Below are 13,560 nucleotides of genomic sequence, written 5' to 3'. Positions count from 1 at the left end.
GTGTGTGTGTGTGTGTGTGTGTTTGCCCTGTGATGGTCTGGTGTCCTGTCCAGAGTCTGTTCCTGCCTTGCTCCTTACACCAGCAAACACACCAATAACGATGGTCTAGATTAAGCAGGATACAAAATGACATCCAATTTTGTTTTGTTTCTTTTCTTTCTTCAGTAAAATTTCTTCTGCAGAGGACAGTAAAACAAGGATTAAAAAAAAATGCTCTCATCTTACTGGTAAGCAGTAAGATGTCAGAGTCAGGGTGCATTTTGTTTGTAAGTTGTATGGACAGAAAACGATACACGTGATGCAGACACTTTTAGTATATTTTTCATTAATATTTTCATGTTTACCTAGTGATATTTATATTTTGACAAATTACACAAACTTCTAATTAACACAGGTAAGTGGCACACATCATTTGTATTTTTTCCAGGCCATATGTTTTTTATCATTGTTTCATATGTTCACTCCCAAGTGACATCAGAGTTCTGTTTAAAGTCTACAGTACTGTGTCATCCACTATTATATATGCTTTTCACAATCACTAACAGTAGTTAAATTTATAGGCATTCTGATTTTTTTATTATTAACTTCTATATACAAAGTTGTTTTAAATTACTATTACAGCAGATAGCTCATGAAAATCAGAAATGTGTATATTGAATCTAAAATTTAAAAGTCATCCCCTGTACTATTTGTATTGGGTTTTCTTTTTAGAAGGCCACATACAAGGTGCAATTACAATATTATTTTTATAAAGTAAACTAGGATGGCAAACTGGGGTAGTGAACAGCACTGCTGGCCTCATGGGGTTTGAACCCCCTTGCCTAGTCAATGTCTGAGGTTGATCTGTTTTCCCCATCTTGGTGTGGGTTTTCTGCCCACATTCACAAAATTGTACTTGCTAGGTTAAATTGCATTTCCAAATTGGCCCTATGTGTGGGGGTGGGCATGTGCAGAACCTGCAATGGAGTGGTGCCTTGTCCAGCATAGTTTTCTGCCATGCATTTCACTGCAGCCAGGATGGGCTCATCCCGGCCACAAACCTAAACTGGTTTGAGAATGTTATTTTGTGAATTTGTTGAGTATGTCAAGAGGTACTACATTCTTGACACTTTGCAGGTAATTAATGTATAAAAACAAAAACAGAAAGCACAGCTCCAAGTAGCAAAGCGTGATTCACTGTCACTATACACTGTATATGCTGGGTAATATACAAAGCTATATGGATAGCATTCCAAACATAAACATTTATTGCTTTTTCTCTCCATGAACATTCTATTTAAATTAAATGTCTTATCTAAAAATAATAATTTGCTAAAGAGACAAGCTTATTCTATTTTAAAATTCCCTTTATATTCAATTAGGTTGAGATGCTTTTTTGGATTGTGAGCAGCAATGGATTTACTTTTCTTATGTTAACAGATATATTAAGCACTGAAATGAGGAGATCATATATTTCATTCACAAGGTACACAGTATATAATGTATATAATGTCTGCTTATAATACATTTTATAGCCCTACATATCTGAGGTATATTTTTAACATACACACTGATTCACAGGAAAATAAATTGCAAACTTGTAAAATTCTATTTTAATTGACATTTTTTCAGCAAATGTTTGTCATTTTGCTTTAATATTCATTATTCTTTTTGTTTCCTCAGCTTTAAATGTAAGTCCATCAAGAAAGGAAAACTGTTTGCTCAGTAATAACTTGAACCAATGGGTAAACACCATAAATTTGATATTGCAACAGGTTCTTCCACGTTGTTTGTTTTCTATATGACTCTTAGGGCTCGTTTATACTTCACGCTCAGAACGTGTACGTGCCCACATCATGGCTGCCACGCGTTCTCATCTTTCATTTGATGCATCCTCTGAGCAAGTCCTCAGAAAATAACGTGACGCGTGCGCAAGTAGTAGTACCAGCAAAAAGTCGGGGGGAGCAGTGTGCTAAAAGTTGGAATGTGGCGTCAGAGGCTCTGTTTACTATCTACATGTGACAGAAAGTCGCTTTGCGGATCCTACGAGATCGGTGTGCACGCTTCAATGTTTCATGAATGGCAAAATGCCGACATTCGTGGTGCTTTTATATTCAAGCATCACATATTCCCGATCGTAATGACACAATAAATTTTAAAAGTCTCACATACCATCTTCTGTGACGTCTTTTTTTTGCAACTTCAAAACAGCAACATAATGTACAGCGCTGTATTTGAGCCACTGAGAAAAAAAATTAAGGACATGGTGAAAAGCGTATTTTGTGATTAACACTAGAATTACCAGAGCCTACTGAAAAAACTCGTAATTCCGTCCCACCTTAAACTGCTTCTTAAATCCCTTCACACCTCTTCGCCGCCCTTTGTTCTCTAAATGTGCTGATAAAGAGAAGCCGGCTATTCCATCCCCCCACCAATTTAGAACGTGCATGAACTTCTCTCAGGTCATGCCTTGATTGAGTATCTGGGAGTGAAGTGGAGTTTTAGAGTGGAAATAATAGATCGTTGTTTGGAACACACGCATTTCATGTCTGTTCCGTTTCTACAGTAATCTGTGTAACGCATTGTTAAAACAGAAACGTTTTTATATTCTAGTAGTAGATGACAAAATGTAGGCATAAACTATATAATGTATGAAGCCTGAAGTCCAAATAGCAAAGAAACATTTTCACAAGAATAACACAATTGCACTTTTATTCAAACATATAACTGCAGAAAGAAAAAGCCGCCTTAACATGCGACATTGACACCAGTTTACTGTAACTGACTCCGTGGCTCAATAGACTCAGACCCTGCTTGGGAATCAAGGGGTCGCGGGTTCGATCCTGCGCCCCTCTGTTTTGAGAAGTAAACTGCTCTTATTCTCTTACTGTTTTAGGATAAAAGCATACATTTGATTTCAGTCTGTAACAGCCGGTGCAATTTATGATCCATGTAAAGGTTAGCTTTTTTTTTTATTCACTTTTCACTCTCTCAGTCGCGTTCAGAATCAATCCATACAACCCCATCTGACACGGCTGTTTTCACTAAAGACGCTATAGCTCTGCAGTGTACCACGATGCATACTAACGCACAATCACCCCGGTTCTGACACACAAACGCTGGCGAAGCTGCCTTCTTCGTATCTCACCGTCACAGGAACATATATTGGTGTAAGAAAGTACACTGTCAGGTGCTCATTCAGTGTGATAGAAATCATAGCACAGAGAGGTGTGTGCACTGCAACAATTACACATGTCGTAAATGTAGGAAGGACGGTCCTTGGGTGTGTGGGAACTGTTAATATTTGAATGTGATGATTTCATATAGCACGGAATGAAAATCAGCACTTCTTAGCATTGCACCATGCAAGATGTCGTATCAATCGCCTACTGTAACTTGCTTTCTTTTTTCTTCGGTTATACAGGTAGTCTTGCACTTGTTTTGTTTGCGAAATGAAGTGTCTGCGTGCACTTTTCGTGGCATTACACGTGTATTTTTTGAGCATGCCCGTTTGAGCAGTATAAAAAGTATTGAAAAGTATAACAAAACAACGGGCAGATGGGGAGTGTCTGATGATTGCATATAGCCGAACTTACTGCTCTTTACTATTCTCTCCTCTGCGTGCCCTGGTGTACAAAAGAAACAGAATACAGGCGCTATAGCTCTGCAGTGTACCACGATGCATACTAACGCCCCACCCGGTTCTGACACACAGGACGCTGGCGAAGCTGCCTTCTTCGTATCTCACCGTCACTTGATTTTCTTTTTATTCAGTTTTATTGAGTGTTCCTGCCAGTCCCGCATGTTGCTGTATGCTGGATATGTTCATATGTATTGTCTCTTTCTTTCAGGTGTGTAATAGAAACCACAGCATAGAGAGAAGTGTGTACACTGCTTCTTACAGGAAAAGCGATGGAAAAAGTGCACTTGAATAAAAGTGCACTTTTGTTATACTTTTACACCAATATATGTTCCTGTGTTTGAACGACACGGGCAGATGGGGAGTGTCTGATGATTGCATATAGCGCCGAAGTTACTGGTCTTTACCATTCTTTCCTCTGCATGTCCTGTAGTACAAAAGAAAAAGCATACAGCAACATGCGGGGACTGGCAGGAACACTCAATAAAACGAAAAGCAAGTGACGGTGAGATACGAAGAAGGCAGCTTCGCCAGCGTTTGTGTGTCAGAACCAGGGGGGGGGGGTGATTGTGCTTTAGTATGCATCGTGGTACACTGCAGAGCTATAGCGCGTCTTTAGTGAAAACAGCCGTGTCAGATGGGGTTGTATGGATTGATTCTGAACGCGACTGAGAGAGTGAAAAGTGAATAAAAAAAGCTAACCTTTACATGGATCATAAATTGCACCGGCTGTTACAGACTGAAATCAAATGTATGCTTTTATCCTAAAACAGTAAGAATAAGAGCAGTTTACTTCTCAAAACGGAGGGGCGCTGGATCGAACCAGCGACCCTTTGGTTACCAAGCGGGGGCTGAATCTATTGAGCCACGGACTCAGTTACAGTAAACTGGTGTCAATTTAAAGTGGAAATTTCGGCTTTAATCTCAAAATGTCCACTTTAACCTCGTAGTTTACTTTATCATTAAAGCAGACCATCGTAAATGTCATCCCAGTTTTTAATCGCCATGGCAAGCAGCAATAGATCACCACACACAACACATTAAATGTATAATATTCCAACTCTCTGCACATTTAGAATCTTTAGATTTATACTTGATATCACTTTCATGATGAAATGCATTAAAGTGTGTATGTTACATTTTAAAGATAAATCGTTCATTTTGTTTAAATAATGAATACTATTAATAATTACACACATGGGGTGACACGGTGGCGGAGCGGTAGCACTGATGTCTTGCAGGGAGTCATGTCGCTGGTATTCCCTGCTTGGATTCCACACTGTGCTCCATTTTCCTTCCAAAGATATGCAGATTTGGGGATTTGGTGCCGCTAAAATGACACTAGTGTATGTGTGTGCTTGTATTCACCTTGCGATGAGCTGTGGCCTCGTCCAGGGATTGTTTCTCACTCATGCCCAATGCTTGCTGGAATGGACACATCTCTGGATTGATGGATTTAATCAGTAAACATCATTTTCAGAGATATTGCGGTAAGGTGTCATCGGAATTTAATGGGTGTTTAGGCAATTCACAACACAGAGAAGCCGAACATGTTCTCACTGTGCTAATACAGTATCTCACACTGCCACCTGGTGGATTCCACCAGATTTACATAAAGTATGCGCACAAGTATAAAAACTACAACGCTTGCATAGCAGCAGCGTCCGCTGCAGCATGCATCGCGTGAAGTATAAATCCGGCCTTAGAGTCTCAATGTTATTTGACAGTAAGGAGATTAGAATTTCTCTGTTTCACAGTGTTGTGGTATAAAACTTTACACTGATGAATTTAAGCAAGTTCAAGTTTGTTGTCGTCATGATCAGGTCTCACTATGTCATTTTCTTTGGTTGTTAAATGCACTGCTCAGCTGATAATTGCTTTAAAAAGCTGTCTGGGTATGTTGTTTGACAGAAATTGAGCTTTTAAATATGAAAGACTTCGACCTTACAGTAAATTTTTTTCAGGTTGTTTTAGTAGCTTCCTATGAGCTTTGACTTAAAATGCTTGACTATGCAGTATGGAATAAGAAAATATATTTCAAAAATACTGTAGATAGTACATTTAGCCATACTATGCATATAATTATTGGTTAGCATGCTTAATATCTAAAAGTAAAATGGAATATAATTATATATTGTGGTTGCGAAGGTGTTTGATAGGTAAATAGGTAAAGATCTTGTTTTAACACGGTATTAGCAGGGAACCTTCACTAAAACATATGCCCCAAAAAAGCAGATGTTTGAAGACTTCTATCATTAGTGAAATTTTGTTCTGGAGACATATTCAAGAGACTGCATGTGCCATGTAGAATTTTAAAATTAGTAAGACCACGATTCGCACAGATTAAGGATAAGTAAATTCAAATTCAATACATGGCCTTAATTAAAAGGGTCATATTTCCATACTATCCCAGATTGTCTAAAGATGCATTTTAGAGATTCCTCCTGTATTTTTACTGCAGTTATGAAGTAAAGCTTCTACAGAAGGTAGTGGGGCATGATTATTAAGCTGGACACTTTAAAGATGGCATAAATATATGATTAACTTGTAAAAGTGAAACTGGCAGTAAAATCTCAGCCTTCGCTTATCTGCTGCACGATTACCAAATTCTAAGTTAGCACTCAACCCCTCGATCTCAGAATTGTTTACCATAGTTTACACAAACTGGTGCATATAGTAGTTTAGATCATAAAGGAAAAATGAGGTTCAGGATATCCTCTCCATGGCTAGCCAAGGAGGTACACGTTTACTGCTTTTTAATTCCTTCCATAATTTTAAAGCATGTACACATATTTCGCAAAACAGTAGCAGAAATCTAAATTGTGAGGCACAATTCCTTTCTCTGCATTTGGTTTCTAAAATTTTTTTCGTTTTATTTGTAGCCTCCTTTTATTCTAATTAAATAAATATCAACTGAAATGCACTGGAAAATATAAGTAGAATAATAATTTAAAAGCCAATTCTCTCCTCTAATGTCATATGAAAATTTGAGTAGTTACTGAGATTTTGTTTCTCACATTTGATCTGGTTGTGTTTGAACAAATCTTTAAACCATTGTGTGATTGATTGTTTAAATATAAAGGAATAGCCAAATCAAATTTAAGCCCACTTGCAGGGGCATTTGCCTTAAATAATACACTTTACATGGATTAATCTTTAACCCTGAAATGTTATAGAATTGATCCAGTAAATTCAATGCGTGTGGATGTGATAAGTAGGGGTCAGTAACCCACAGTAGCATATCACCAGCATAAAGGAATATTTTCTTTTCAAGCCCTTCTCTAATAATTCTTCAAACCTGTAACTGTTTATACAAGTAAATGAAGAGAGAGTCAAAATCGATGACAAACAAAATCAATTATAATTCGTATCACTTTGAAAATAGTACCTACATTTTTTGACTTATTTCCACAATTGTCCTTTTGCTACACTCTCATATACATTTTACAACTATGTCTGTGTATCTCTTCTGCATATTCAGTGAATTATTTGATAAATCTGTTATAGTAATACTGTTAATTTCCACTCTAAAGATTGACTAAGAAATACAATTTGTTTGTTAACTATACAAAATTGCATCATTAGGGTCCAGATACTCAAAGAATGGCAGTGTTCTTGTTGTCATGTTTATTATTATTATTATTATTATTATTATTACTATTTTAATCAGCATGCCATTATTCATAAATATGACCCTCATATAGACCTTTGTGCTGTGCTTGTCAATACAATGCTTATTTTGCAATGAATTCTAAATATTTCTCTGTAGTAAGTATTGTGGATTTCTTTAAAATAATTATTTTGAAACCATTACATAATGTATTGAGAATTTAGATTAAAGAGTAACATGCTTTATTATTAGTTTTAGTGTTATTAACTATTAAAAGCAATAAAGTCTGTTCTGACTATCTACAGTATCTGGAGACTCTGCGTGTTTTTTTTTTTTTAAGAAGTTTTCTCCATGATAAATACTCCATTTCTTTTATTCAGCAGATCTATGGGAGGGTGGCAAGTGAACTACGGGTCTTCTTAAGCTGCTCTACCTAAACAAATATGTATTCCTAAACCAGTTAATCATCCAGTAGACTGTGGAAAGTTACTAAGAAAGTTAGAATCTTAATGGAAAACAACTTATCATATGGTCAAATCACCACCATTTTAAGCTGTAGCTGGCAGTGATCCTTTGTTCTACAAAAGCAGTATATATAAATACATATATTTAAAGAAAAATACTGTGCATTTTTCTTTACAACAGTCACTGGTCTAGTGGAAAAGCACCTTTTTTTTTTTCTTTTTTCATTTTAAAAACACCTGTACACATTATTCTAACAACTTTCTTAAACACTAACAAGAGTAATAATTATTAGCTTTTTAACATTATAATCTTTTTAACTATTTGTAATTTAAAGTTTCCATCCTTGCTATTTAACAATGTACAAAGAATCAAATCTGCATATATAAGCAGTTACATCATAATGATTTTTATCATTTCGTAACTTTTGATAAATAAAAAAAAATTAACAGGATAATAACAATAAAAATAATATATTTATCAGAGAAGCCACAGTATCATAGTATAATAAAAATGTGTAACTGTTACAAATTTCAAGTGATTTATAATAAAAAGAAGCAGCGGGAAATTATGACAAAAATTATGAATGCTAAGTTTTGGGCTGAACACTTTTTTAACCCAAATACTAAACAGTTGTTAGGTCTGATACTACCACATGCAAATTCAATCCAGGTTTCACTTAATTTTCTTCCATAAAGTATGACATACATAATGAATCCTGGAGCTTGTGAATTTTAACTCTATTTTTGTAACCACAAATTCCCAATACTTTGACCACAGTCAATTTAATTAACGTAGCAAAGCTCCCTGAATTCATAACAGAAGATTTATATTTTAATAATATATTAATACTTTTCTCAACCAGCATGACCCATCCATAATTTCTAGTGTGTTATTATTTTATTAAGTATTTACAGGGCACCTTTACTCAAGGAGGACCAAAAATATTTATACAAAGTGTTTACATTTTTTTTTAATATCTGCAGCATAGGCAGGACAGGTGATTTGCTCAACACTTTCCAGTAAATTAGAATGGGAACTGAACTGGCAGTGTTGCTGTTGAAAAATCTACAGTCCTAGCCATTACCATACATTATTCAATAAACATGAACCATAAAATCCCTTTTGTATTACCATTTAAATATAAAAAGTACCTGCATAGGACCAATCAATGTTCTCACTAAACCTGCGTTGTGTTCTGTAGTATCCATGCGCCAAGTTAGCTGCAAAACAAACAAACAAAGAAATTAGGTATTTTTCTATTTCAGTACATTTGCATATAACTACTCACTGCATATCAAATGTAAATATTGAAGTAAAACAATTGTATTTTGTAATTAGAAACTAAACTTGATTATTATTTTACTAAAATGTAGTGTTCTAAGTATTTGTCTATGCATACATTTTAAGTATCAGAAAAAAATAACAATACCACTGTTTTTAAATGATGCAGTACTTTTTTATTCTATACAACCTACTGACTGCACTTTTGCCCAGTGTCAAACGATGCAAATACAATGATAAAATAATGTAATGATTTTGGCAGTAAATAAAACAGAATCAATACATCCATTCATTGATTATCCATCCTGCTATATCCTAACTACTGGGTCACGGGGGTCTGCTGGAGCCAATCCCAGCCAACACAGGGCGCAAGGCAGAATCAATAAATTGAGTAAGAAATCCCATATGTGTGGGTATGTGGAGCAAAGTGAACAGCAGTATCCCAAATGAAAAAGTCTGTCATTAAACAACATTTATGGTTTCAACCACACACTTTAATTCAATTTGTGTTGCTGAATAAACTTGTCTCATTTTGAACTACCCAGGCAAATTTGAAGAATTCCTGGATCTTATCATAGGGGAATGCCTGGACATATGTTAGCAGTACTGTATTTAGCAAAACTATACATTATAACCATACCATAGCCCTTGGCTCTCTTTAAGATAACTGTTGTAGCCCTTGGTAAAGCTAGGCTCAAAGAGGAAGAACTATACAAGCACCACGCAAACCAACTAAACTTTGCTGCCTACGAGTGTACCCAATAAGGTTAATGTGGTTATAAGCCTTTTACACAAAATCATAAGGAAAATATATGAGAGGCAACTGTAATTAATGTTCCTCTTCTAAGCTTTGAAAAAAAAAATTATTCTTTTTCTTATCAGACTTACAGACATGCCAATATTTTGTTTTATGACAGACTTTGAATCTATTCTAAAAGCAGCTCAAATTCTGCCAACACATAATTAATAAATTCATTAAAGAATAATAACATATGTGCTTTGTACATATAGTTACAATATATAATGAATATATTTCTAAAGAACAAAGATGCTTAAAGAAGCAACAAGGAAACAAAGTGTATCAGGATGATTTCAAGTGTAAAAGTGTAAACTTCCAAAAAAGACACAAAATGCAAAGTTTTTGCTTCTTACACTCATGGGCAAGTCACCAGAAACCCAATTTATTATAATCACCATGGGTACAATATGCTTCTTTCTTCCCAGTGCATCTACAGCAATTATATATTTGCTATGTGCAGCACATGTCAGATTGGTAACTGCTCAAAGAACAGTGTAAATGCACTGGGGCAGAAAATCCCCCACATATGCTACCATCTGTTTTATTCTTGCAAGAATAGAACAGACTGAACAGACCCCGCTGGAAATAGTGCCTGTTATAATATTACAGAATAAATCCACTTCATCACAATATTCCAGGACATTATACAAAACATTTTATATTGTAATTTTGGTCTTTTCTTGTTAGATTTACCAATGTCAAAAGACAGATCCTGACTGGTTATGAACTGGACATACTTTATTCATTAAATTGGTGATCCTGAATCTTAATTAAACAGTGGTTTGAACAGATATAGTTCTTATTATGTATCAAATTATAACATCAAGAATAGAACAAAATAAAGAAGATAAGAAAGAATACAATTTTGTCAGAAAAGAGCAAAACCATTCTTTAAATAGCTTTCATTGACTTATCACTTTAAGATATGTGTCTTAAATATAGGCACATCTCTAAATTAAAAGAACATGTCACACTACCAAGTGGGTATCATAAGAAGATCAATTTGTGCTGTTTCTCCCAGCTTTCTTTATAATTAAATCCACAGGAGTTGTTAAGGGTATGTAGACACAGAATCTTAAAAGATCGTGTGTATTTCCCAGAGGTCTTTTTTTAATGCTCACTTTCATTGTAACTTCTCTATTTTATTTCTAACACACAGCTAAATTAACTTATCATGCATTTATATGTTCTTCCCATTTCACTAGTTTGCAAAGTCTGAATTTTCCAGTTGCTTAAGTTTTCCAATGAAATTCGGAAAAAATGTTGCAATTGCTGCAACAGCTTTGCTTGTCAAGGTTCTGAACAGCAAACTAATAACAACATAGACACATGTTGATAACTTTCAACAATTTACATCAGTGTTCTTCATGAATCACTTTTGATAAAATATTTAACAATAATTATGAAAAATTAATTATTGAATGATTCTAATAGACAACACTAAAAATACCCTGGAAAAGAATTTCTGAAATACAATGAGCTGTGGTACAAACCACTTACAGCAGTTAAAATAAATGAGTTGTGACTCACAGATCCAGTGTCTTAGGTTTAAATCTCTTATCTGTTTATGTACGCTGGTTTTCTTCTGAAATCCACATATTTTACATTATCTCATGGTGCTAAATTATCCCTGTGTCTATGGTGTATGTGTGTGACTGGGTCCTGTAAAGGACTGGCTCCCTCTCTAATAGAGGTTTATGCCTTACACTCTGTGTTGCCAGGATATGCTCTGGCTCTAAAATCCTGCTATTGAATAAGATGATTTAACAATGTTAAATATCATAAATTAAAATCCTTTCCAAGCATGAAATTTACTGAAAAAAGACATACAGAGATTTTCAGAGCTGAAGTGCCATAGTTCTCAGAGGTTGTACCAGTGAGATCACAAGAAAGGAAACTAAAATGTAGAAAAGGTACTTATTTAGCTGTGTTGTGACTATTAATTACCTATTAGCAAAGGTATGTTAAGGACATCATCTTCCCTCATTTTTCTACTTCATCTAAATTTACTTGATCATTCTTGGCCTACTCCTTAACTGTTTCAAAAGGTAACCAAATTAAAAATGATCTGACACAGATGTAAATAACAATATTGGCTTTATATGCACCTGGAGTGCTTATCATCTAATGGGCCTTATTATGAAGAAAGAATGAAACAAAATCTTAAAGAATAATTTTAAGAGAGATGTTCTTCTTTACCAATGGCACTAAAACTTCTGACATATGTCCACAAAAAATGTGCTACATGACATTTCCGAATTCAAGCTAAGTGCAAAAAACATGATGCCCAAATAAAAATGAAGATCACACAATGGTAGAAATGGCTCTTAACTTTGAAAGCAGCTGGAACAAACATCAGAATATACAGTATATAACTGGTGGCTTTCAATTCACTGCATTGTACCATATGTGGCATTGTTCTTTCTTTAACTATTGTTCACCTGAATCAATTTTAAATAATAATAAATGGCCAGCAAATAACAGAATCAGGTATTTAAAATGGAATTTGCCAAACACAATATTTAATATGTCAGGGCCTGCATTCTGAGTCAACTTTTAATCAACTATGTTTATTTTAAAGGCATAAATTTGTACAACAAATAGTCATAAAATGAGACTGACTAGTACAGTAGTAATTTAGTTTTCTGTCCTTCTTCTTAACTCTTTATGAATGATACAAGTGAAATGGTGTACTCTTCAGTTTCATTATGCATTTTAATAGACAACAGCTTCTGGCCATTAATAGTACAATAACATATGTATTTTACAGGGATTCTAATCCTAAATTCCCAAGAAAAACACAGGTCCCCACTCCCCCAACCCTTGTCACCAGCTGGAACAAACCTACCAACACAAAGAATAAAACTGCTTCATTCAACCAAATATTGATGTCTGTTTGCATTTACATGCATCAAACACAATCCAAAAACTTCACTTGTATAGCACATATCACTGTACATAACTCACACAACAATTTGACATGGAATTAGCATGCTTTACATGTAGAGCTGGCAATTGTGGAAAACATAACAGCCTCTATACTTTCAATAATAAAACAAAAATACAATAAAATCTTGTATTTTTGGTTGATAAAAAAAACATTAGATGTACTGTACCAACAGTAATAGTAGTAGGTATGGAGGTAGTAGTAAATTGAACGTACAGAAGCTTTTCTGCTCAGGATGAGACACATATTAAAGCAGTGGTCCCCAACCACTGGGCCACAGACCAGTACCAGGCCGCGGACCATTTGGCACTGGGCCACACAGAAAGAATAAAAAGAATTTTATTTTTGTTTTATGTTTGCAGGGTCTTTAATTTTGAAACATGACCAGATCATCTCCCAGTCACTTACGTCTTTCCCACACTGTCTCTGTCAAACCCCACACTTGTCTCTGTCAAAGTTTTGATAAATTAAGCCCACAAGCTAACCATAGCTAAAATGAGTAAAAAACATCTCTAGAGAGCTTCTTTGAAAAAGGAAAAAGAACCAATAATGAGACAGCAAACTTCTAAGACAAAAAGAAAGCTGCATTTAAAACAAAATACCAAGAGTCCTGCTTAAATTACAGGATTATCATGACGAGTGATTCACAGGCTCCAAGCCTACACTGTATAATGCATGGCGACTACCTATCCAATAAAGCCATGAAGACTTCAAAACTGCTTTACCACAAAGCGACCTAGCACCCTAGATCAGGGGTGCCCACACTTTTTTGGCTTGCGAGCTACTTTTAAAATGACCAAGTCGAAATGATCTACCTACATTAAAAATTAGATATATAT

The 13,560-nt window shown here is 35.1% G+C and overlaps 1 protein-coding gene across 4 annotated transcripts in view; it reads right to left on the bottom strand.

Annotated features, from left to right (window-relative positions):
- ptprz1a (protein tyrosine phosphatase receptor type Z1a) overlaps positions 1-13,560 on the bottom strand; it is a 305,504-nt gene that overhangs the window by 180,156 nt on the left and 111,788 nt on the right. For all 4 annotated transcript variants that reach the window (XM_039761121.1, XM_039761122.1, XM_039761123.1 and 1 more), the window contains exon 2: positions 8,846-8,914. In XM_039761121.1, the coding sequence (XP_039617055.1) occupies positions 8,846-8,914 (69 nt within the window). The remainder of the gene's footprint in view (positions 1-8,845; positions 8,915-13,560) is intronic.

This window comes from Polypterus senegalus, chromosome 8 (genome assembly GCF_016835505.1).
Source record: "Polypterus senegalus isolate Bchr_013 chromosome 8, ASM1683550v1, whole genome shotgun sequence".
NCBI classification, from domain to species: domain Eukaryota; kingdom Metazoa; phylum Chordata; class Cladistia; order Polypteriformes; family Polypteridae; genus Polypterus; species Polypterus senegalus.
This window is presented reverse-complemented; position numbering and strand designations above follow the sequence as displayed.